We start from the raw sequence: 26,793 nt of genomic DNA on the forward strand, positions 1-26,793 counted from the left end.
GGCTATAAAATAAACGGCATCATCGTGAGTGATGTCCTTGGATCAACTATGGGAGACCAAATACTCCACGTTTACCCAGCAGCCAGGCAGAGAAGGCCAGCAGGGAGGAGGCAAGCGCCTTCAGTGGAGACGGGGCAAGCAAAATGGCAATCAGGAGGCCGGGGCCACCATGTGGAAACTGGACCCAGTGTCTTGGAACAGTTGAGATAAACATACCTGACTTCATGGGGAACTAATGTAAACTTCCAACCCCTACAAGAAGATATGCTCTTAGGTGAGCCGACATCTGTTTCTCTCCAAACTCCACAGCACCTCACTGCCTCACCAAAGCTTCTTTCAGACTTGCAAACCCTGATGGGGACGGAGCGCCCGGTAAGCAAGGAAAGCACAGGCTCACTTGTTCTTAACCACCTGTATCCTGTGTTTGCCTTACTTATCGGGTACTCCACCCCCAGAAACTTAAGTTTCACGGAAGGACATAACACGCAGGGCAATATTCTGCTGAGCCACGTCTCAGAGGGTCCTCCAAATCCCGTGCTGCTCAACAGCTCATGATAACCGAGCTTTCAGAATGAGAGGACAGGCCTGGCGCTGCCTCCTTCAAGTCTCTTCAAGTGAGTGCCTCACATCCGAGCCCAGCAACGCCGCCCTTCTGGGTGCTGAGTGGCGCCAGGCGGGCAAGTGCAACTCTTGTCCTCCAGCAGTTTCCACCGGGGCGTCAGGTGGGCCGAGTGATGGCCATAAATCCACGTGGAATCGTGATGTGTTAGAGTGGAGGTCAAGACTCAACACTCAAGGGTGGGCCGAGAAGAGAGAGTCACTCCTCTGAGTTAGGGGAGCTGCCAAGGCTGTAGGAAGGGGGTGGCTCGCGGGCCTGGACGTCAAGGATGCCCAGGGATGCCATGTTTAGGGGTGGGAGCTGGGGCATCTCAAGTGGAGGAAAGGGCCTGGGCACTGGGAAGGAAAGTGCATGGGCAGGGGGTCGCAGGAGGTGGGGTTCAACTGTCACTGGGAATCCAGAAGAGGCTCTTCTCTAGGATGACGGCTCCTTTGGCTCCGGCAACCAAGAACGAATCCATTTTGCTTGCCAAACATTGCGAAGTCCTGGTCAGGGACAGCACCTTGGTAAACAGTGTGCCACCACATTGTCTGCATTCAGAACATCCGTGGATTTGAAGGAAACCAGCCGCCACGTGGCGTCTTTCTGCCTGGGAGCAAAGGTGGGTCCTCTAGTTCCCCGGTTCCCAGAGGGCGCTGCCTCTGTGGTACCTGACTCTGCGGAGGCCCTGCGTCTATCCTCCATTCTGGGCAATTTTACATAAAATCACTTGAGACTCTCAATGTCCTCTGCAGTTTTGCATTCTTGAGACTGTCAAAGTCATTGTTTTTTCTGACTGGAGGGCACTTGGCTGAAGTTTGGGTTCTCCAGCCTCGCAGCCCTGAGGACGTTGTTCCACTGTCCTGGCAGGGAAGAGCGGAGAAGCCGAGCCAGCCTCAATGAGTCCACCAGGCAACTGAACGGCTGCTATTCTGCCCGGAGACCTGCTGCATGCTTTCAGTTCAGCGCCTTCACAAAGACATATTCCAGCGTTGATATTCCAGTGTTGGGCATTACGTTTGCCTGGGATCTAACCGCCCTCTTTGGTGCTATGATTTCATCACTTTTCAGGAACGTTTTCTATACCATTTGTTCTATTCTCTCACACAGGAACTTCCGTTATGGGTATCTTGTATCTCTCTTCTTGTAAAACCCACTTCTAAATCTCCATTCTTTTCTATTTTGTTTTGTATGTGGTGTTTCTCAAGTTCCCTCCCCTGATCCTGACCTTTTTTGAATTTTCTACAACGGATCATATCCTGGGTTAGATGACCTGCTCCCAGTGTCTCATATTCACCTCTGTAGTCCAGGGCCTGGACCCTTGAGAAGTTCATTTCCCACGCTCTCCCAGTGAGCTGCTTTCTGCAAAGCACCTGCAGAAGATGAGAGCGTGGTGAGAGGGGAGAAACCATTTTTCTCCACTTATGACTGGTGATTACAGGTGACTGCGCACTGTAGGAACTTCAGTGTCAACCTCAGTGTGATGGCTGGGTAGCTTCTGCACAGATGCAGTGACAGTGCTTCAGATGGTGTTTTTCTCCAGCACAATCATTCTTTGACCTTTGTTATTCAGTGTCCGTTTTCACGTGTAAATGAGGCCATTGAGAATACTCTGGCTTGGCCCAGGCGCACCTTCGTCCTCAGTAACACCCTTGCTTTTTCAGTACTCTAAGGATGTCTTGTGCAGCAGAGTTACCTAATGCTGAGTCATTTGATCTCTTGACTGCTGCTTCCATGGGCATTGATTGTGGATCCTAGCAGGATGAAATCCTTGACAATTTCAATCTTTTGTCCAATTGTAATGATTGTTGTCTTCTTTACATTGAGTGCTTTCAGTACTTCATCAACTTTAGTTGAAACATTTAAATTGGTAGCCCATCAATTCCTGGGGTTTTGTTTTTGCCTTGTGCTTTCAATGCACTTTGGTGACCCGGCTGGCATTTGAACTATAGCTTCTGACATTATAGTAACAAACAATCCACCACAGTATGACAAACTGACAGACAAGCAATGATCCCAATATTAGTGGCTCTCAAACTTTGGCACCCATCAAAATTCCTTGCAAGGTTTCTTGAACCCCACCCATAGAGCTTCCCTAGATCTGGGGTTGGGCCAGGGAATTTGCATTTCTGACAGGTTCTCAGATGAGACTGATGCTGCTCTTCCAGGGACCACACTTTGAAAACCACTGCTCTAGTGGATGCTGCCGGCACTCTGTCCAGATGCCTTCACCACGCCAGTGCACGCATCTGTCAGCTGCTTTGAGTGTTGGCTACTAGTGTGTGGTGACCAGACGTCCCGCTTTTGGCGGGACAGTTCTGATTTTTAACAATTTTTCCCATGTCCCGTGGCATTTTTAAAAAGTCCCGATTTTTGGAAAGAATGCACAACAAGCTAGGGTACACGGTTTTTGGCTGCCATGTGGCTATTTTGCCAGGATATGAATTTTATCAGTAGTGTTCCACTTTACCAATGTTAAAATCTGGTCACCGTATTAATGGCTCAGGATGCCCCCTTCTCAGCAGATGTAAGTTGACAGGAGCTATTTCACTTAGAAACACCTGGGAGCCCAGGTGTCATGGTGGATTAGGGGTTGAGTAGTCATTTGAAGTCACCAGCCATTCCTCGGGAGAAAATTGAAGCTTTCTGCTCCTGTGAAGAGTAACAGTCTTGGAAACCCACAGGGACCATTCTGTCCTACGGAATCACTGTGAATGAATCGACTCAATGGCAGAGTTTAGTTTTGGTTTGGGGAGGGTATGCCTGCCCCCTGGGCACCAGGTGGTTGTCTCGATTGCTTAGCTCAAGAACAAAGTGGAAAAAATGAAACAGGGGAGGAGAGGAGGAGAGGAGGGGAGAATGTGTGCTGTGAAGTGTGGGAGGCACTGGAGGTTAGAGAAGCAGGCCACGGAAAGCCTCTCCGAGGAAATTTCAGGTAAAAACCTGAAGCAAATGAGCAAGTTGACTGCATAGAAAGCGGAGGCGAAAGCTCTCTGGGAAGGTGGAAGCCACACGTGTAAAGGCCTAAATCACACAGCTAGGCGTGATGGCTGTCAGCAAAGGTCAGCTGAGGCTTCTCAAAGATGAAGGGGTTCGGCCATGAATCACTATACCCACTGCATGAAGCCTGGTGTGGCTGGACAAGGTGAAACCCGCGCAGAAAGCCAAGCACAGTGAAGGTGAAAGGCGATTGGTTTCCAGTGTCATCTCTAGCGTGGCTTTATAAGCACTACGCTCATCACTGGTTCTCTTTATCCAAAGAAGCCAGAAACGGTGGGGGGCTGTGGGGGGGATAGACTTAGAGATAAATCACTAGCTTGTGCTGAAGAGATCACGCAGTTAACCTCTGCAGATCCTGCCAACTCTCGGTAAGCCTTAGCTTGGCGTCTCTAACGTGCGAAACACTGTTGACATTTCAATTCAGGAACCTGGCAAAAAGAAACACCTCAGCCTTTCACTGTATTGAACACGAACACACACGTGCCTACGTCACTTCCTTCTCAAAAGCCTTAAATGGCTCCGATGTCACAAGAAAGAGTCTGAAAGTGTTGAAGACCTTCTGTGGTCGGGTTGTCATGCAGAGGTTTAGTCTTGTTCTGCATTGGGCCAGACTCAGTTCCTCATCCCCCCCCCCCCCCATGTGTGTGTTTTATGAAGACTCACCTCACATCTTTGACTGCAGGTTCCAGAAGCACCTTTCCTACTACCTTCCACCGCCTAAAGCCTGCCCTTCCAGGTGTGCATTTAGGCAACAAATCTTCTTAAGCGGTGTATCTACAAGCACCAAGGGTCTTACCTTGACTGAGTCCTAACTTTGACTAACTCCCTTCTGGAAATCTGCTCTCAGGAAATCATCTGAAGGGCAGACCAGGATTTGTGCACAAGGAAGCCTCTGAAGCAGTATTTTTATTTCTCTATTATATAAAAATTAATAAAAGTTGAGAGAAAAGTCTAATGAGCCCCCACATAGTCACCTCCCAGATCCAAAACATCATTACATTTGCTTCAAGCATGTTTTCCTTAAAAAAAACAAACAACTTTGCATAAATATTTAAAAGCAAATTACAGATATTGTATCATTTTACCCTACATAGTTCCAAATACATCGCTACCAAGAGTTGGGCATTTTTAATACATAAGCTTAATGCCACCAATCACACCTAACAAAATAAATAAGATCCGTCCATAAGCAAATATCCTTAATCATCTTAGAAATGTATTTGGGGTTGTCTTTTTCTAATTTGCATGGAAAGAGGATTTACACAAGGCACATAGTTGTTGAGGCTCACATTTGTTTGAATCTACAATGCTCCCTACTTCCCTTCCTTAATTAACTGGTCAACTAATTCATTAATATTTCTATGCCACTTACTTGAGAAAGTCAGGTTACCTATCTTGTAAGACAGCAGTTCTCAACCTGTGAGTTGTGACCCCTTTGGGGGTTGAACGACCCTTTCACAGGGGTTGCCTAAGACCATTGGAAAACACATATATCTGATGGTCTTAGGAATCAAGACACCGCTCCTCTATCTGTCTCCAGACAGGTCCGCCCACATGCAGATATACCCACATACGACTACCAACACCATCACATACACCCTGTACAAATGCAGGTGTATGTGACAGGGTTGGCGCCATAATGTACTTATGCGGACCAGTCACACATGTGTAGAGAGCAGCAACTGTGTAGAAAGCAGCTGCTATGTTGAAAGCAGCTACTATGTAGAAAGCAGCAATATTGGAGGTAAAATGACACTTCAGGAATTATAATTACTGGGCAAATGTAAAATCATGTACTGTAAAATCATCAACTACTGTAAAAAATTTGTACCATGTGAACTTAATCTGAATGCTGATGGGTCTTTTTATATTCAGCTGTGGTAATGTGAATACTGTCCCCTTGTGAGAGTAACAGGTATGTAAGAAAAACAACAGAGAATGTAAATCATAGGAAACTTTAATGAACGGTATTGAATGAATTCTGCCATATATCATCTTTTGTATTATTAAAGCTATTGTTATATATTATTTTCATTAGCAAACCATTCCATGACAATGGATCATGTAGGGAATAATCTTAAGAAAAGAAAATATAGTGAGGATTTTTTACAGTGTGGTTGTACCTCAATAATTACAGCAGGAATAAAGAAACCTCAATGCGTTATTTGTCGTGAAGTTCTATCAGCCGAATCTATGAAGCTGTACAAACTAAGACGCCATGTTGATTACAAGCACCCGAGTTTTGTTTACATGGATACCCACTGTTTTAGAAGCAAAGCTGATGGACCCAAGAAAGTCAGACTTGACACTGGTGGCAAGTACCACAAACAAAACAGAGCAGCCGTTGAAGCTTCATATTTGGTGGCACTCAGAATCGCCAGAACTATATCTCACACCATTGCTGAGGATTTACTGTTGCTAGCAGCCAAAGACATTGTTCGAGTTATGATCGGAGACAAATTTGTTACAAAATTGAGCGCAATTTCCTTATCTAATGACACTGTCCGCAGAAGAACAGATGACATATCTGCTGATGTTCTTGATCAGGTAATCCAGGAATTAAATCTGTTCCACTTCCAATATTCAGCATCCAGCTTGATGAATCTACAGATGTTGCAAACTGTTCACAGTGACTGGTTTACGTGAGGTATATTAATGATGGTGACTTTAAAGATGAGTTTCTTTTTTGCAAACCTCTTGGAACGACAACTTCTGCACATGATGTATTTGACACAGTTGGTTCATTTCTGAAAGAACATAAGATCTCTTGGGAAAAGGTTTGTGGTGTTTGCACAGATGGTGCTCCAGCTATGCTAGGATTTTGATCTGGATTTCAACGTTTGGTCCTGAATGAGTCACCAAAAGTCATCGGAATTCATTATATGATTTATTGGAAAATATTAACAACAAAGATGCTGCCACGAGGTGTCGAAGGGATCAGGTATAAAGCATCCTCAGAACCAAAAAATCTTACCATAGTGAATGAGGGGGGAGTGCAGAGTGGAGACCCAAAGCCCATTTGTCGGCCACTGGACATCCCCTTGCAGGGGGGTCCAGGGGAGGAGGCGAGCCAGTCAAGGTGCGATATAGCACCAATGAAAAATATAACTTTCCTCTAGTTCCTAAATGCTTCACAACCACCACCCCCACTATCATGATCCAAATTCTACCTCGCAAGTATGGCTAGACAAGAGGATATGCACTGGTGCAGACATGAGCTGGAAACACAGGGAATCCAGGACGGATGATCCCTTCAAGACCGGGGTTTGAGTGGCAATACTGGGAGGGTAGAGGGAGAGTGGGTTGGAAAGAGGGAACCGATTACAAGGATCTACATGTGACTTCCTCCCTGGGGGATGAACAACAGAAAAGTGAGTGAAGGGAGACGTCAGACAGGGCAAAATATGACAAAATAATAATTTATAAATTATCAAGGGCTCATGAGGGAGGGGGGAGCGGGGAAGGAGGGGAAAATATGAGGATCCGATGCCAAGGGCTTAAGTGCAGAGCAAATGTTTTGAGAAAGATGAGGGCAATGAATGTACAGATGTGCTTTACACAATTGATGTATGTATGGATTGTGATAAGAGTTGTATGAGTCCCTAATAAGACGATTAAAACAAAATAAATAAAATAATCCCTCTCCATGAAAAAAAAGATCTTGCCACAAGATTTACAAGATGTAATGAAACGTCATAAGTTCTGTCAATCTTGTAAAGGCGAGCACTTTAAACAGTCGACTGTTTTCCCAACTGTGCAATGAGTTGGATGTGCTGAATAATGCTCTGCTATTTCACACTGAAGTGAGATGGTTGTCAAGAGGAAAAGTTTTAAAACTTGTTTTCGAGCTTCGTGATGAACTCAAACCATTTTTTAATCCGAAAGTAAGACCGCAGTTCGAAGTACTTTTCAGCGATAAAAGTGAACTGCAGAAAATCGCTTACTTGGTTGCCATCTTTGTCTTCTTGAATGAGTTAAATTTATCACTGCAAGGACCAAATGCAACCTGACTCGATTTGTCTGAAAAGATGCAATCATTCTAAATGAAACTTCAGCTTTGGGGAAAAAAAAATTGGATGAGCATAACATTTACACTTTTCCTACCTTATCTTTCTTTGAGGAACATGACATTGAACCAGATGAAAGGATTACGATGATAATTTCTGTGAAAGAACACTTGCACATGCTTGCAGACAAAATTTCATCATACTTTCCAAATCTACCTGACACCTCATTTGCACTTGCCAGAAGCCCATTCACAAAGTTGAAGATGTTCCTGGGACAGCACAAGAGTCCATTGAACTTATCAACAGCGATTCAGTGAGAACTGATTTCTCTACAACGCCAGTTACAAAATTCTGGATAAAGTGTTTGCAGTCACATCCTGTTCTGTCTGCGACTGTGTTGCATCTTCTTCTTCCATTTCCAACACCATATCTTTGTGAAACAGTGTTTTCCAGCTTGTTGGTTATCAAGTCTAAATACAGAAGTAGACTTGTTGTGGAAGATGATCTTCGTTGTGCTCTTGCAAAGACTGCCCGAGAATTTCTGATCTAGTGAGAAAGAAGCTATCTCAACCTTCATACTGACATTGGCTTTTTATGCATATTGTTGCAAGATGTAGCAATGTAGTTTACTGTTGTTATATTAAGACTGTTTCCCATGCTACACCATGCTTCAATACAAAATTCATTTGTTTGTAATTAGAAATAATTATTTCACGATATATAACTATACATTGTTTTGTGATTAATTACTATGCTTTCATTATGTTCAATTTGTAACAATGAAAATACATCCTGCAGATCAGATATTTACATGATGATTCATAACAGTAACAAAATCATAGTTATGAAGTAGCAATGAAAATAATTTTATGGTTGGGAACACGACAATATGAGGAACTGCATTATAAGGTTGCAGCATTAGGAAGGTCGAGAACCACTGTTCTTAGATGGAATCACATTTTAGATGTGTCTTCATACCAATCAGGATAAGTCAAGTAACAAAAAACAGGAAACTTCAAAATTTCATTGGGTTAAAATTAGGCAGCTTTCTTTCTTCCTCCTGTACAGGTCCATCTCAGATTCACCAGGAGCTTTGTTCCCTGTCGCCATACTCACCCTTAGGCCCAGAGTGAGGAAGCAGCGACCAGGTGGAACATCAATGCCATGGGAACAAGGGGAGAAAGGAGCTCTGAAGGGTCTTACGCAGGGAACTCAATTCTCACCCTAGAATTCAATTACTCTCCATCATTGGCCAAAACCAGTCCCATGCCCTGCCCAAACAAAAATGGGTGAGCAGTTATCTTTTTACCTTGTGCCGGAAAGGTACAGAGCTGGACATTTCAGTGAGGTGCATTCATGCTGACTAGAGTCTGAAAGAGGAAGACCCTTGGCAAGATGGATCAACACAGGGGCTGCAACAATGGCTGACATGAGAACAATTGTGAGCATGGCACAGGGTCGGGCAGCGTTTCGCTCTGTTGTTCACAGGGTCACTATGTGTCAGCATCGACACAACAGCATCTAACAACAGCAACATTCAGTCTATTTGCTCTCCCGTGGTGCCATTGAACTTGCTTCTCTTGTCCTTGAATTTCCCGAACATGGAATTTACCTTAAAGTGGGATGAGATTCAGGTTCCACACTTTCGGCAAGAGTCCTTCATAGGCTGGTCTCTGTGTTTATATAATGGATTGCATCAGGAGTGTTTGCTGTCGTAGATTGTAGTCTAATAACCTCCCATTCGTTTATGTCTCCTTGTATCCATACCTGTGGGTGGACCTCCCCCATCCTGACTCTGGACTTGGGTATGTGGCCTGCCTTGGCAAACCGGTTAACAGCAAATAAGATGCAAGCAGAGAATCAAAACGTGCTTGCGCATTGGGGCTTTCGCGCTTAGTTTTTAGAATGCTGTGAGACCACCACCTGAAGAAGCCTGGCCTGGCTAACTGGAGGATGAGGGCCCACTTGGGATAGAGAGGCATAGTCCCAGCCGAGACCACCTACACCAGCCAGCCTGCAAACCCGAAGAGATGTGAGTCAAGTCATTCTGGATTTTCTACCATTAGCTGAGCTCCCAGCTGACCAAAGAGATCAGGCAAATTTTAAGAGAAGAGAAACACTGCCTGAAGACTCAGAATTGTGAGCAAATACATTTACTACTTTTAGTCATTAGGTTCGTTCCACTGCAAAAGCTGATACATTGGTTCATTAACATTGAGTAAATTGATAGATGCAGGTGATCACGCCCTGATCTACCACGTGAAGCAAGCCGCCGCCGCCCCGCCCCGAAACTTTCAATTAAGGTTTAATCCACTAACGACTGTTACCTACATCACTTTTTCATTTCACTTAAATTAGTGGTGGTCTTCTAATTCTATGATCCCTTTGATGTGTTAGCAATGGAAAATCTCCACACTACTTAATATTCCATGGAGCCCAATCAGGTATTTTCTGCCAGTTTTTATTTTTCTTTTCTCTCCCTCCCATTTTGTATCAATATAAGTTAATTTTAAAAATATATCACATGTGTTTCAATCAAGTGAGTATTTTTCCCAGTTTAAATCTTTGGCCAACAGAAGCACTTTTATATTGACTTCCATATTCTTTAAAAAAACTACTTTGTTGTTGCTGAGAATATACACAGAAAAATATGCTTCAGTCCGATTGTTTCTACATGTTCAGTTCCGTGAAGACACTGAATGGTATAAGCTCCCTGCCCCCCAAAGTTGTGATCTAAGCTTTTGAATTCCTGTTTTCATTTGATGTTCTTAAGAAGCTCAAAGACATGCTTTACTTATTCAAATGTAAGAGGGAAAAAATAGTTTAAGACTACTCGGTGAATTGGGCTAATGACTACAGGGTCCTGACCTCGAGGTTAAGGTCAGCAGGCAAACTGAAAGACCATTGAGTTCATTCTCATTTTCTGTTAGTGGCAGCTGGCATTTTCTTGGTTGTTTTGAGATCAGTACAGAGACATCATGAACATTTTGTACATAATTCTTAGTGCATGTACCAAAATGCTAAAATGGCACGTAGATACAATTATTGTAAATTTGGAGGCAATTAAAAAATCATTTTATTGTGGGCTCTTACAGCTCTTTTTTTTTTTTTTTCACAAGAGAAAAGCTTGTAGTTAGTTCAGGGATCGTTTGCTGGCCCTTAGGAGCGTTTTCCAGTCCAGTCTGTTGGGGCACCACGCCCTGGCCCCAAAGTCCACTTTCAGCATTCCCTGGGGACCTTGCCACTCCATTCCCTTGCTGTTCCGCTGCACTCCCCCAGTGATTTGCCTCGGTGTGGTGGGATCAGGTCAGGTGCAATTCCCACACTGTGGCTCCGGTGCTGTCCCCTGTATCGCCTTTAGTCACTGAGGGACATCATGTCTCATAGTAGGGCCAGCCATGTTGTTCTCTCTGTGGACTGGCTGCTCTACTCAGGAACATCATCATCACGGCCTGGTGGGCCAGGCTGTGGTCCACTCTCTCCTCCTGCCCCTTCATCTGCTCCCGTGTGCTCTGATCAGATATGTCCATCTCCCGGAGCTGCACAGTCAATGTCCTTTGGAACAAATTCTTTTCGGGGAAGGGCAGGAATCCACTTAATTTATGGTGCTGGGGCCAGCCTCCCAGACCTCTCCACTGGTTCCCTCCTCCACGCCGGGATATTGCATTCACACCTTGCGACACTGGGTTGAAGTCTGGTCCCACGGGCTCTTACAGCTCTTAAAGCAATCTATACATCAACTGTATCAATCACATGTGTGCATATGTTGCCATCATCATTTTCAAAGCATTTTCTTTCTACTTGAGCCCTTGATATCAGCTCCTCTTCTTCCCCTCCCTCCACCCGCACCACCCTCATGCCCCTTGATATACTACAAATTATTGTTTATGTTCAATCTTATACCACCTGCTGTCTCCCTTCCCTCACGGTTTCTGTAGTTCGTCCCCCTGCAGTGTGTGTGTGTGTGTGTGTGTGTGTGTGTGTGTGTGTGTGTTAGTCCAGGTAGACTAGGGAAACAAATTCATAGATACTCATGTGCATTTGAAAGAGGTTTATATAAAAAAAGCAATTGTATATTGAGAAAACATCCCAGCCCAGTCTAGATCAAGTCCATAAGTCCACTATCAGCTCTTATGTAGATACCAATCTATAAATTCCTCTTCAGACTCACACAACACATGCAATGATGCCGAACACAGGAAGATCACAGGCCAGTGGGTAGAAGGTCTTGTGGATCCAGTGGCAGTGGAAGCATCTCAGCGCTGGCAGGGGGCTTCACATGGCTCCTCCAGCTCCAGGCCTCCAGCATAGTTCCATGTGTCTTGTCAACAGGAAGACGAAGCAGAGTCTGTGCCTGGCCTCCAGTGAGCTATTTATCTCCATGGTGCCTCCAAATGAGGTCATCAAGCTGCGACCTGATTGACAGGCTAGACTCTACCCCTTTGCAAGTTGATCCCAGATAAGAGAGTTTGTGTGTGTTGTGTGTGTGTGTGTGTGATTATGTGTTGATCTCTGCGATTGGTACTCCCTTCCTCCCCTCCTCTCTCCACCTTCCCCCTACCTTCCTGGAATTGCTACTCCTATTCCTGTTCCTGGATTCCGTGTGTCCTGAGTTCTTATCTGTGCACATGCTCCAGCCTAGCCCACAGTGAAAGGCAGGATTGGGGTCATAATAATGGGGTGTGAGGAAGCCTCAAGGAACCAGCAGAATATTGTATGTTTCATCAGTGTTAGACTGCGCCCTGGTTGACTCATCCCTTCATTATGACCCTTCTGTGAGGGGATGTCCCATTGTCTACGGAGGGGTTTGGGGTCTATGCTTCAATCCCCCTAGTTCTCAATGATATGGGTTTTATTTGTTTGCTTTGGGTCTTCTGATGCTTGTTACCTGGTCCTACCAACCCCCTCTCCCCAGGATCGCACAGGCTGGTGTGCATCCTCCATGTATGTTTGCTGCTTCTCTGCTAGCTGGCCGCTTATTTAACTTCAAGCCTTTAAGACTACAGGTGCTATATCTTTTGATAGCTGGACACCATCAGCTTTCTTCACCACTTTTGCTTATGTGCCCATTTTGTCTTCAGTGATCATGCTGGGAAGATGAGCATCACAGAGTGGCAGGTTGTTAGAACAAAGTGTTCTTGTGTTGAAAGAGGACTTGAGCAGAGGCACAAAGTCCATCCCACTATATAGTGTATGCCATATAAATAGATGTAGCCCCTCTATTTTAATGAATTAGTGTATTTGCTTATATACACATCTATGTTTATATCTCTCATCTGTTTATATCTCTATCCATAGCTTTGCTTCCTGGATTGTCCTCAGTTTCCTTTTACGTTCATCCTGTCCCACCATCACGCTTGCCCTTCTTCTTCTGCCTCTTAGTACTTCCTCTCAGCTAGACTGTTGTTGCTCAACCACCCCCAAGAGCTCTACAGACTCCTCGTTGTTGATTTGAATTCCCTAGCTATTCCCCTATCTGTGGTGTTGTTTGCTCAGCACTCGGTTCTCCTGCCTCCTTCGTCCCCCCAAGTCCCTCCATAACGGTGAGTCCCATTGCTTTCTTCTCAGGCTTGCTTCCCAGGCCTATCTTATGTAGGTAGGCAAACCAACCCTAATGGAGACAAAACAAAAAAGAGAACAAAAGATTGAATAAAAAGAGAAAAAGAAGAAAAAACATAATAATAACTAGGAAAACAAACAAAAAAGCATATATCATTCCAGGTCTGGCCTTTATGTCTAGCTCCCCACTGGTCCTGGGGGAGGTCTGGGAACTACTCTCCTAGTCTGAAGTCTATTTTGGGGGGCTCCTCGGGGGCTTTGTGGCTTTGCGTTGCTCCAATTGCTGATCTGTTAATGTTCCCTTCTTGGTTAGTCCTGCTATAGGGGGTCCAGACCAGACTAACTCCCCACCCTATGTCTCCTGTTTTGTCCTCTGTTACAGTATGCTCCACGGGGAGGTGGGGGCGTCATCATGTCTTGAGCTGGTGTCAGCCCTACAGTCCCCTCTGTGCCTTAGCAACTCTGTGCAGGGACGTTGTTTCCTGGGCTTGGTGTGCCAACACGGGATTGAGACTCTCCCTTTCTTTTTATTTCTTGGTTTGCTTCCATGTGGGCATGGCATGCCAGCCCCTCTCCCAACCCTGTAGCTTTAATGTAGTCCTCTGTAACACATATTTCTAGGGAGGGGGTCAGTTTGGCTTCGAATGGGGCCAGCCTGGTAGCCCACTCTTTTCATGAATTATTCCTTGGGTTATATTGCTTTCAAGGTTTGGTGCACCATGGTGGGATCTGCATGCACACTTCCAATTCTGTGGAAACATAACCAATACTCTCCTCCTAGGTGGGTTAGTGCCCTGCTCCCCAATTCCATCATCTCCCCCTGCCCTGATTCCTCCCTCTACCTTCCCCCATACCCCTTCTTTGTGTTGGTATAACACGTATATCCATGGGTTTGGTCTGTTCTCTGTCCGACTGCCTGTACCTCAACCTATATAGTGTGAGATAAGTGGCTTTTCTTCTGTACCTACTGTACTGCTTATCCTTACCTCAGTGGACTCATGTTGTACTTGTCCCTTTGTGATTGGCTAACTTTGCTTAGCATAATTTCCTCCAACTCTTCCCATGAGATGATGCGCTTCATGTGGTCATCAGTGTTTTTTAGTGATACATAGTACTCCATTGTGTGTGTGCCACAGTTTTCTCATCCACTCGTCTATTGATGGAAATTTAGGTTGTTTCCAATTCTTTGTGATTGTGAATTGCGCTGCAATAAACATTGGAGCGCAGATGAATGGCCATGGCCTATTTCTTACCTCTTCTGGGGATATGCCCAATAGAGGGATAGCTGGGTCACAGGGCAGCTCAATTTCCACTTGCTTTAAATATCACCAGATCACTTTCCACAGAGGCTGAATGTATCTACATGACCACCAGCAATGGAGGAGAGTTCCTATCTTGCCACATCCCCTCCAACATTTGTTGCTCTCTGATTTTCTGATTTGGACTAGCCTCAAGGGTGTTAGGTGGTATCTCATGGTTGTTTTAATTTGCATTTCTCTTATGGCTAATGATCAAGAACTTTTTCTCATATATTCATTGGTTATATGGGCCTCCTACCTAGTGAAACTTCTTTTCAGGTTTTGTGTCCACTTCCTCAGGGGTTAACTGTTTTCCTCTTTGTTGCAGGGTAGGATGGTATTATATATTTTTGTAATAAGCCCTTTGTTGTGTCATTGCTAAAAATCCTCTCCCAGTCTGTGGGTTCTTTGGTTATTTTCTTGGTGAAGCCTTTTGACGCACATAGGTGCTTTATCTTTACTATATCCCACTTGTCAATTTCAGGGTCACCTGGATGTGTGTACCCTTCCCTATTGCAGATGGCCTATGTATTCCATGAGCCAAGGTTCTTAGGTTTGTCCTGATTCCTTCGTTGATGGTCCTGATAGTTTGGGGTTTTACTTCTAGGTCTGTGATCCACCTTGAGTTTGTTCTTGTACATAGAGTAAGGTAAACACCTTGTTTCACTTTTGAACATGTGGATTTCCCTTGTTTCCAGCACCACATGTTAAAAAGGGCATTGATATATTTTTGAGGCCCTGGTCAAAAATCAGTTGTCTATATGTTGATGGTTTTATTTCTGGGTTTTCTCTTATTTTCCTTTGGTCTGAGTATCTGTCATTATGCCAGTACCATGCTGTTTTGAACACAGTGGCTAAGCAAGCCTTCTGACTTTGACCTTGAGAAGTCCTCTGCAAGTTATGTTCTTCTTCTGTCTCCATATGAAATTGGTGGTCAGTTTGTCTAATTCTTTGAAGAAGGTATTTGAATCGGGATAGCATTAAACTCTTATAGTGCCTTGGGTAAGATTGACATCTTTACTATATTGAGTCTTCCGATCCATGAGCATGGGATATTCTTCCATTTGTGGAGGTTGCTTTTGGTTTCCTGTAGTAGGGACCTATAGTTTTCTTGTATATGACTTCTTTTGTTGTTTTTAAATATACCCCTAGACATTTCCATTTGTTCTTGCTGTTGTGAAGGGTACTGCCTTCTTGATCTCCTCTTCCACGGTCTTGTCTGATGTATATAGCAAACCAATTGACTTTTGTTGGTTGATCTTGTGTCCTGCCACTCTTCCATATTCCTGTATCACTGCCAGTACTCATGTTGTAGAACTTTTGGGATTTTCAATGTATAGAATCATTTTCTCTTCAAATAGTGATAGTTTCACCTTCTCATCACCCAGTTGGATACTTTTAATGTCTTTCCACTGCCTTATGTTGTTAGTTAGGACCCCCAATACGATGTTGAATAGAAGAGGGGACAAAGGGCATCTTTGTCTGGTTCCCTCTTTCAGTGGGATTGATTTTGTCTTTTCTCCATTGACTATGATGTTGGTTGTTGGCTTGTTGTAGATAGCTTGCATTAACGAGGGATTTTCCTTCGATTCCATTCTTCTTGACTGTCTCAATTAGTAATGGGTGTTGGATGTTGTCAAATGCCTTTTCTGCATCTATGGATATTCTGTGATTTTTATCCTTTTTCTTATCAATGTGGTGAATAATATCGATGGATTTTCAGATATTAAACCATCCCTGCATCCCTGGAATGAATCCCACCTGATCATGATGGGTGATATGTTTTATATACTTTGGTATTCTATTGGACAATATTTTGTTAAGGATTTTCCCATATATGTTCAGTAGAGATATCAGTCTGTAGTACTCTGTCCCTGTGGGATCCTTGCACTGTTGGGGTATGAATGTTATACTGGCTTCGTTTAATGAGTTTGGGAGCTTTCCATCTTTTTCTGTGCTCTGGAATAGTTTGTGGAGGATCAGTGTCAGGTCCTCTTTTCATGCTTGGTAGACTTCTCCTGTGAAATGGAAGAAGTATACCAGCCTGTGTGATCACGAGGTGTCAAAGGGATCAGGTATCAGGCATCGAAGAACAAAAAAATCATATTGTGAATGAGGTGTGAGTATTTAGTGGAGACTCAAAGCCTATCTGTAGGAAATTGGACATCCCCTTACACAAGGATCATGGGGAGGAGATGAGCCAGTCAGGGTGCAGTGTAGCAATGATGAAACATACTTTTTCCTCTAGTTCCTAAATACTTCTGCCCCTCCCACCCCCTCCCCACCCTCCACTATCATGATCCCAATTCTATCTTACAAATCTAGCTAGACCAGAGGATGTACACTGGTACAGATAGGAACTGGAAATGCAGGGAATCCAGGGCAGATAATCCCTTCAGGACCAGTGGTGAGAGTGGCGATACCGGGAGGGTGGAGGGAGGGTGGGGTGGAAAGGGGGGATTGATTTCAAGGCTCTACATATAACCTCATCCCTGGGGGATGAACAACAAAAAAGTGGGTGAAGGGAGAGGTCGGAAAGTGCAAGATATGACAAAATAATAATTTATAGGGAGGTAGGAAAAAAGAAAAAAGGGTAGGGGGGGGAAAGGGGCACTAATCCACCTAAGGGGAGGGAATTGTTTATATCTCCACAGGGAAAGAGGAACCAGACTTCCAAGATGTGAATGTAACATGCCGGCATGGAGTAGGGAACCAGTGGAGAGGCCTGAGGAGCTGGCCTCAATCCCAACTATGTGGACACCTCCCCCCTCCCCCTAGAAGAATTTATTTCAGAGTACACCACTGAATCTGAAGCTCCAGGAGAGGGACATGTCTGATCAGAGCACACGGGAGCAAATGAAGGGGGTTGGAAGAGAGAGTGAGCACATCCTAACCCACCAAGCTTTGAAGATGATATTCCTGCTCAGAACAGCCAATCCACAGAAAAGATCATTTGGCCAGCCCCGCTATGAGACATGACATCCCTCACTGACCCATAGCCCTACAGGGGACAACCCTGGAGACACAGTTTAGGAATTCTTCCCAATCTGATTCCACCACACCAAGGCAAAACATTAAGGGTGTGGAACAGAACAGCAAGGGGAACAGAGCAACGAAGTATCCAGGGAATACCAAAAATAGACTTTGGGGCCACGGCTTGGTGGCCCATCAGACTTGACTGGAAAACACTCCTAAAGGACAACAAATAGTCCTTGAACTTGTTGTTGTGTTTGTTTTGTTTTTTGTTTTTATTTGTCATTGGCTTTTCATTGTTGTTGCTTTGTTTTATTTTGTTGCTTGGTTTTCCTGTCTTGTTTTTGTGCATGTTATTATCTCTGCAGGTCTGTCTAAATAAGATAGGCCAATTGAACAATCTGGAGGAGAAAACAACAGGACCAACAGTTCTGGGAGGACACGAGAGAGAGGGAGGGAGCTGGGGGAAAAGGAAGTGGTATTAACAAACCCAGGGACAAGGGAAAACAAGTGATCCAAATCGGTGGTGAGGAGGGTGTAGGAGGCCTGGTAGGGTGCTGTCAAGGATAATGTAACCAAGAGGAATTACTGAAACCCAAATGAAAGCTGAACATGATAGTGGGACAAGAGGAAAGTCAAAGGAAATAGAGGAAAGAACTAGGAGGCAAAGGGCATTTATAGAGGTCTAAATAAAGGTATGTGCATATGCAAATATATTTATATATGAGGATGTGGAAATAGATCTATGTGCATATATGTATAGGTTTAGTATTAAGGTAGCAGATGGACATTTAGCCTCTACTCAAGTACTCCCTCAATGCAAGAATACTTTGTTCTATTAGACTGGCAATCCATGATGCTCACCTTCCGGACACAATCACTGAAGACAAAGCGGGTGCATAAGCAAATGTGGTGAAGAAAGCTGATGGTGACCGGCTATCAAAAGATAGCGTATGGAGTCTTAAAGGTTTGAAGGTAAACAAGCGGCCATCTAACTCAGAAGCAACAAAGCCCACACGGAAGAAGCACACCAGCTTGTGCCATCACGAGGTGTTGAAGGTATCAGGCATCATCAGAACAAAAAAAATCATATCGTGAATAAGGGGGAATGAGGAGTGGAGACCCAAAGCCCAGATGTAGGCAATTGGGATATCTCCTTATGGAAGGGTCGCTGGGAGGAGATGAGCCAGTCAGGGTGCAGTGTAGCAACAATGAAGCATACAACTTTCCTCTAGTTCCTAAATGCTTCCTCCTCCAACACTATCATGATCCCAATTCTACCTTACAAATCTGGCTATACCAGAGGATGTACACTGGTACAGATAGGAATTGGAAACACAGGGAATCCAGGATAGATGATCCCTTCAGGAGCAGTGGTGAGAGTGGTGATATCGGGAAGGTTGAGGTAGAGTGGGGTGGAAAGGGGTAACCGATTACAAGGATCTACATATAACTTCCTCCCTGGGGGACAGACAACAGAAAAGTGGTTGAAGGAGACGTTGGACAGTGTTAGATATGTCAAAATAATAATTTACAAATTATCCAGGTTTTTGAGGGAGGGGGGAAAATGAGGAGCTGATGCTAGGGGCTTAAGTGGAGAGCAAATGTTTTGAGAATGATGAGGGCAATGAATGTACAAAATGTGCTTTACACAATTGATGTATGTATGGATAGTGATAAGAGTTGTATGAGGTTCTAATAAAATGATTTTAAAAAATAATAATAATTAATTAATTATCAAGGGTTCATGAGGGAGTGGGGAGGGAGGGAAAAATGAGGAGATTATGCCAGGGGCTAATTGGAGAGCAAATGTTTTGAGAATGATGAGGGCAATGAATGTACAAAAGTGCTTTACACAATTGATGCATGTATGGATTATGATGAGTTGCATGAGCCCCTAATAAAATGATTTTTTTTTTTAAAAAAGGAATTCTCCTGTGAAGCCACTTGTTCTGGAAACTTTTTCATTGGTAGTTTCTTGATAACTGTATCTATTTTGTCTTTTCATACTGTATGTGTCTGTTGAGGTTTTTGACCTCTATCTGGAATAATCTAGGGAGGGATTATTTTTCCAAGTACTTGTCCATGTCTTCCACATTGTTGAAGTTATTGGAGTACAGACTTTCATAATACTTTGTCATTATTCTATTCTCAATGGGGTCCGTTGTGATTTCCCGCTTCATCCCTCATCCTGATTACTGATGTTTGCTCCTTCCTTTACTTGGTTAGGCTTGCCAGTTGTCTGTTAATTCTGTTGACCCTTTCAAAGAAATAGTTTTTTGTGCATTAGTTTTTGGCATTGTTCTCCTATCTTCCCACTCATTTAACTCTTGCCTGATTTTTATTATTTCTTTTCCTTTGCTATTGGAGGGGTTGTTCTGCTGACTCTGTTCTAGTTGCTGGAAGTTTTGTGATAGCATATTACAGAAGCCTCCCTTCCTGGACATTGGGCTTCCACTCAAGTACTCCCTCAATGCAAAAATACTTTCTTCTATTACATTGGCATTCTATGACACTCACCCTCCTGACACATCCACTGAAGACAAAGCAGGTGAACAAGCAAATATGGTGAAGAAAGCTGATGGTGCCCGGTATCAAAATATATTGCGTCTGGGGTCTTAAAGACTTGAAGGTAAACAAGCGTCCATCTAGCTCAGAAGCAACAAAGCCCACATGGAAAAACACACCAGCCTGTGTGATCATGTGGTTCCGAAGGGATCAGTTATCAGGCATCAAAGAAAAAAAATCCTATCATTGGGTGCACACCTCCAGGATATGATCACTGAAGACAAATGGATGCATAAACAAATGTGGCAAAGAAAGCTGATGGTGCCCAGCTATCAAAAGAGAAAGCATCTGGGGTCTTAAAGGCTTGAAGGTAAACAAGCAGCCATCTAGCTCAGAAGCAACAAAGCCCACATGGAAGAAGCACACCAGCCTGTGCGATCACAAGGTGTCAAAGGGAGCAGGTATAAGGCATCATCAGAACAAAACAAAACAAAACAAAACAACAATCTTACCAGAGTGAATGAAGGGGGAAGTGCAGAGTGGAGACCCAAAGCCCATTTGTTGGCCACTGCAGATCCCCTTGCAGAGGGCTCTGGGGTAGGAGATGAGTCAGGCAGGGTGCAATGTAGCACCAATGAAGAATACAGCTTTCCTCCAGTTCCTAATGCTTCCTCCTCCCTGCCCCCTTCCCCCAACTATCATGATCCGAATTCTACCTTGCAAGTCTGGATAGAGCAGAGGATGTACACTGGTGCAGATAGGAGCTGGAGGCACAGGGAGTCCAGGGAGGATGATACCTTCAGGACCAGGGGTGTGAGTGGCGATACTGGGAGGGTAGAGGGAGAGGGAGTTGGAAAAAAGGAACCGATTACAAGGATCTACATGTGACCTCCTCCCTGGGGAACAGACAACAGAAAAGGGGGTGGAGGGAGATGTCGGACAGGGAAAGATATGACAAAATAATAATTTATAATTTATCAAGGGCTCATGAGGGAGGGGGAAATAGGGAGGGAGGGAAAAAAAGAGGATCTCATGCAAAGGGCTTAAGTGGAGAGCAAATGCTTTGAAAATGATGAGGGCAAAGAATGTATAGACGTGCTTCATCTGGGGTCTTAAAGGCTTGAAGGCAAACAAGCGGCCATCTAGCTCAGAAGCAACAAAGCCCACAGAGAAGAAGCACACGGCCTAAGCGAATACAAGGTGTTGAATGGGCCATGTAGCAGACACCAAGGAACAAAACTAATCATTTTTTGATCACCTTCCTCACATAATCGCTGAAGACGAAGGTGTGCATAAGCAAGAGTGGTGAAAAGGCTGATGGTGCCCGGCTACTGAGAGATATAGCGTCTAGGGACTTAAAGGCTTGAAAGCAAACAAGCGGCCATCTAGCCCAGAAGCAACAAAGCCCACACGGAAGCAGCACACCAACATGGGTGATCGTGAAGGGCAGAGGAGGCCAGGTCTCAAACAACAAAGGCGGGGTTGGGGGGTGGGGGGAAATCACATCACCGTGAATGAGGGGGAGTGCGTGATGGGGACCCAATGCCCATGTGTAGACAGCTGGACATCCCGTCCAGAGGGGTAGTGGGGAGAAGACGAGTCACTCAGGGATCAGTGTAGCAACAATGAAACTCAAAATCTTTCTCTAGTTCCTGAACGCCTCCTCCCTCCCAATTATCATGACCCCAATTCTACCTTGAGGACCTGGTTATACCAGAGGATGTACAGCGGTGCAGTAGGGATCTGGAGACACAGGGAATCTAGGACGGATGAACCCCTCAACACCAGCGGTGGGAGTGGCGACACCGGGAGGGAAGGGGGTATAGAAAGGGAGAACCGATCTTGGAGATCTATGTGTGACTTCCTCTCTGGGAGATGGGCAATGGGAGGGTAGGTGAGGGGAGACGCCTGGCAGTGTAAGATAAGATATAATAATTATTTATAAACTATTAAGGGACCAAGGGAAAGGGGGGAGGGGAAAAAAAGGGAAACCGAGCTGATTCCAGGAACCCAAGTGGAAGGTGAATTTTGAGAATGACGAGTGCAACGAATGTATAAGGGTGCTTTGCTCAATTGATGTATCTATGAATTGTGATAAGAGTTGTATGAGCCCCAACAAAAAGATTTATTAATTAAAAAAATAAAAGAATGTATAGATGTGCTTTACACACAATTGATGTATGTATATGTATGAATTGTGATAAGAGTTGTATGAGCCCCTAATAAAATGTTAAAAAAAAAAAAGAATTCTCCCTTCCTTTCTCATACATGCATTTAATACTATCAAGAGCCTTCTGATAACGGCTTTTGCTGAATCCCATAGGTTTTGGTACGTTGTAATTTCATTCTCATTAATTTCTAGAAATTTCCTAATTTCCTTTCTAATCTGGTCCAGTACCCATTCATGTCACAAAAATATTGTTGTTCATCCTCCAATAGTTTGCCCTTGTTTTTCTGGTCACTCTTTTATTGCTATCCAGTTTTATGGCATGTTGATTTGAGAGGGATATCTGAGTAATCTCTATGTGTTTGAACTTACTCAGGCTCCACTTATGTCCCAGCATGTGGTCCATTTTCTAAAATGAGCCATGTGCACTTGAAAAGAATGTGAACTTTTTTGTATTTGAATGGAAAGTTCTATAAATGCTTAACAGGCCCAATTGCCTAATTGTAATGTTTAGCTCTGTGGCCTCCTTGTTGAGCTTCTTTTTCAGTGATCTATTTTTCTCTGAGAGTGGTGCATTAGACTCACCTACTATGATGGTTGAATCTGTGATTTCTTTTTTAATCTTTTGAATAACAATTTGACAAATTTTATGGGTCTCTTGTTAGATGTGTATGTATTTATTATGCTCACTGGTTCCTGATCTGCTGATCTTTTGAGTATTATATAGTGCTCCTCCTTGTCTCATGGTTTGCACCTTGAGGTTAATTTTGTCAGAGATTAGGATTGCAACCCCTGTTTATTTGCCTGGTATACTTTTTGCCAGCCTTTTATTCTTAGTCAGTTTTTGTCTGTGAGCTTAAGATGTGTCTCTTGCAGGCAACAGATTGATGGGTTATGTTTTCTGAGTCAGTCTGCTAACTTTTGTCTTTTAATGAGTGAGTTCAGGCCATTGAGTGAGTTATCACTATTTTTTCTGCCTCTTCGATTATCTTGTTTTTCCCATTTTTTTGGAAGTCTGCCTGATAGTCCTCGAGATTGCTAGTATGATTCTCCACCTCTCCTAGTCTGTTGGTGAGGTTCATAATCTTGTGTTTTGTTTCTGTTACCTCATCCATTAGTTCTTGTATTTCCCTTTGGTACGTAGACTTCATCCCCTCTATCATGGAGTTCATCCCTTGTATGATTTTGCCCTTATTCTGCATTGCTTCCCTCATACCCTGTATTACTCCAAGAAGCATTCTGAAGATTTCTTTTTGTGGCAGATCCACGTCTGATTCATCTATGAGCATCGTTATGTTTACAACTTTCTCCACTGTTGTGTTTTATTATTCTTGATTTCTTGTTTAGGGTGTTGAGGTATTTTGCTGTTTGTGTGTCATTTTGGAAGAACTGGGAGCCATGTTTCTGGGAGACAAAGGGGCCCTGAACTCTTTCTCTGTGTGACTGGTAAGAGTATTTTTGAGGAGTACCTGTGGTCTACTATGATGGTAGGTAGGAATGCTATGTAGGCAGGGTGCCTAGGTGATTCAGAGGCTAGTGGTGGTGGTGGTGGTGGGTGCCTCAGAGTCTGAGGCAGGCAATTGTAGTTACGCACAAGCTGGTTGGGGCATGGGTCTGGACTGTCAGGTCACCATTTGCAACCTTTTAAAGACACTCTGTGGATCCCAAAACTGGTGAGTCAGTTTTTGCCTTGGGCTGTGGCTATCAGCTCCTGTTGGATTTTCCTGTTTGTTGTTAAAATCCTAGGTCAGTGGTTCTCTCAACCTTCCTAATGCCGTGACCCTTTAGTAAGTTTCTTATCTGTGATGACCCCCCCAACCACAAAATTATTTTCATTGCTACTTCATAACTGTACTTTTGCTACTGTTATGAATCATAATGTAAATATCTGATATGCAGGATGTATTTTCATTGTTACAAATTGAACATAATTAAAGCAAAGTGATTCACCACAAACTATGTAATTATATATTGTGAAATATTTATTTCTAATTACAAATAAATGAAAATTTGTTTTGAAGCATGTATAGCATGGGTAACAGTCTTCATACACCGGGTATTTGTATGTGGGCATATCTGTATGTGGGCTCACCTGCCTGGAGATGGCTATAGGAGAGGTCTTGGTTCCTAAAGCCATAAGAAATAATTTTTCTGATGGTCTTAGGTGACCCCTGTGAAAGGGTCATTTGACCCTCAAAGGGGTCTGGACCCACAGTTGAGAACTACTGTCCTAGGCCATGCTTTAGAGATTAGCATTCTGGCTACATTGTTATGTTAATGTCATGCTAATTGATAGTTCTTCAGGCTTACATTCAAAGGTACGCAAAGGGCCACAGCCTGGAATTGAAAGTGCTTTAAAAAATTTTTTCCCTTTTTATCATGGGCTTGTGGGGTGCCCTGGTATATGAGCTGTGCCATGTTGTCCCTCAGAGAAAGGGCGCCAGCTTAGCAGAGTGGGCTCATGGCCAACTGGATCTGAATTCACCCATGGCTGCACTCTTGTGTCACTCCCAGCTCTATTTGGTTGTGCTCTGGGGAACTGAACTATGTTAGAGGTAAATATCCCAGCGATACTTTAACTGCTGTAACTGGGATGGCCTATGCAGTCACTCCATTCCTGGCTGGAGAGTGAATTACAAAGTGCTAGACTACAGGTACAGGTGAGGGGAACTCTGGTGTGAGGTCTTGTAGCTAGCTCTCAGAGTCTGTGAGCCTGGGATTATGACCACTTTTAGACCTAAGCCTGCAGAAATTACTGCTCACTGCGAGTCTAGGGCACAGGAAGCGGTGGCAGACGCCATCCTGCTATACCTGGCGAGGGGTTAGCAGAGTCCAGAGACAGACACAGTGAACTTGAGTGTTTCAGCAAGTTCTTGAATCACTTCATGGGTGAAAATCAAAGGGGGTGGTCTGAACCAGGGCCTAGTACAATGAATCTATTTTTAGAACCCAGCCTCCCAGTATTTGTCTCCTTACCTCTTAATTTTCTGGTCTAACAGCAGGAGTGCTAGTAGACAGGTGATTCTACCTGGACGCCATCTTGACTCCAAGGGCTAATTGTTATTGTCATGTCTCACACCATCCATTGTCTCCCTTCACCCATGTTTCTGCTGTTTGTCCCCCTAGGGGGAGGGTAGTAATATGTTGATCATTGCGGTAGGTTCCCCTTTTCTTTCCCTTTTCCCTGCACCTTCTCCCTACCCTCATGATATTGCTACTCCTATCGTGTTCTTGAGAGGTTGATTTGTCGCAGATTCTGGGTGTTGAGAGCTCTTATCTGTACCAATGCACATGCTCCAGTCTAGCTGGATTGGTACGGTAGAACTAGGTCATGATAGTGGGGGGCCAGGAAGCATCAAAGAACTAGAGGAATGTTGGGTTTTTCGTTGGTGCTATACTGCACCCTGGCTGACTCTCCTTCCTTGTGACCCTTCTGTGAGGGGATGTCCAATTGTCTATTGATGGGCCTGGAGACAATTTTTTTAAAAGAGGTTATCAAGTACCATTATCTTCAAATGTTGATAAGCTGTTACATCTTAAGTCCCAGTAATTCACAATTTAATGTTACACACACTATACACGCAATGCTAAACTCTTCACAGTACATGACAAAGTTATCAGGAAAACTGGATTACCATGACCAAAGGTGTTACAGAATGCACACAGTTCTAGCAAGAAAACCAGGATGACAGATGGTTTTCACACACAATCCTGTTTAAAAACAACATGAACACAAAATTTTAAATGTTTAAGTCATACAAATGCATGATAGTGACTACCAATTGCCATTAAGTATGTTTTGTATTTAGGGATACAAAAACTTCTCCCCATGCCATGGAATGTTATATTGCCACCCAAGACAGTCAAATATTGTGAAAAAAGTCAACATCCCACCATTTTCTGGTTGTACCAAAAAAGAAACAACTGTTAAGTGATTTCATGTCTTCAGAAAAACATTTACACTTAAAAAAAAATGGGGTGAAGTGAGCCTTTGTAATGTTTCCAGAGCTATAAAAAAACCTGCATTTATAAAAAGTTGCTAAAAAATACTCCTCTGAATTGTACAAGAAGGGAGCTGAAAGGGCTCCCTGATAAAACACGGTCGATAAACAATCAGCAGGCTTTACTGCTTTTCCTCCTGCTTCATCAGAGGCTGGACTGTCCTTGCTTTTTGTCTCTCCTTTTCTGGCAGATCTTTAGTTCCTAGGTTAGTTACTTCAGCCTGCTTTCCCCTTGGTCCCTTTTGCTGGCACTTTTTTGTCCGAAGATATATCCTTTCCTGCTGACTTTGATGGCTTCGTCTCCACTCCTAGAGGGGCAGTTTTCACTGACAACTTTTCTGATCTCCTCTTTGGCTCCTCCTTCACCACCCTTCAGCAGAGCTGACCTTCAATTTGGGCATATTGGTTGTGGGGAGGGTGCATGTCAGGTGTCTGCGGTTCACCGGGCACCAAGAGCTTTCTTGAAGCTGGGTTGCCTGGTCAAGCTGCTAGGACTTGGGGTGGGAATGCGGGGTGGAGTGGGTGGGGAACTGGATTGGGAGCCTGCCCCATCCCCCACAACCTCTCCCCGACCCCCTGACCCCACAGGTGCCAGACCACGGACTCCTGCTCCCTACCCCATTCTCCTCATTTCCTATCAAGGGGTCCGAGGCTCAGAGTAGGAAGGTGGCTTCTTGGAGTC

The 26,793-nt window shown here is 44.0% G+C and overlaps 1 protein-coding gene across 2 annotated transcripts in view; it reads right to left on the reverse strand.

Moving 5' to 3' along the window:
* Positions 1-11,437: 11,437 nt before the first annotated feature.
* Positions 11,438-26,793, reverse strand: part of IFT25 (intraflagellar transport 25) — a 50,490-nt gene continuing 35,134 nt past the window's right edge. Inside the window, exon 6 of one of the 2 annotated variants that reach the window (XM_075556496.1) lies at positions 11,438-13,216. In XM_075556496.1, coding sequence (XP_075412611.1) covers positions 13,070-13,216 — 147 coding nt within the window. In that variant the 3' untranslated portion in view covers positions 11,438-13,069. The remainder of the gene's footprint in view (positions 13,217-26,793) is intronic. The other variant, XM_075556489.1, reaches the window with a different exon arrangement.

This window comes from Tenrec ecaudatus, chromosome 1 (genome assembly GCF_050624435.1).
Source record: "Tenrec ecaudatus isolate mTenEca1 chromosome 1, mTenEca1.hap1, whole genome shotgun sequence".
NCBI classification, from domain to species: Eukaryota; Metazoa; Chordata; class Mammalia; order Afrosoricida; family Tenrecidae; genus Tenrec; species Tenrec ecaudatus.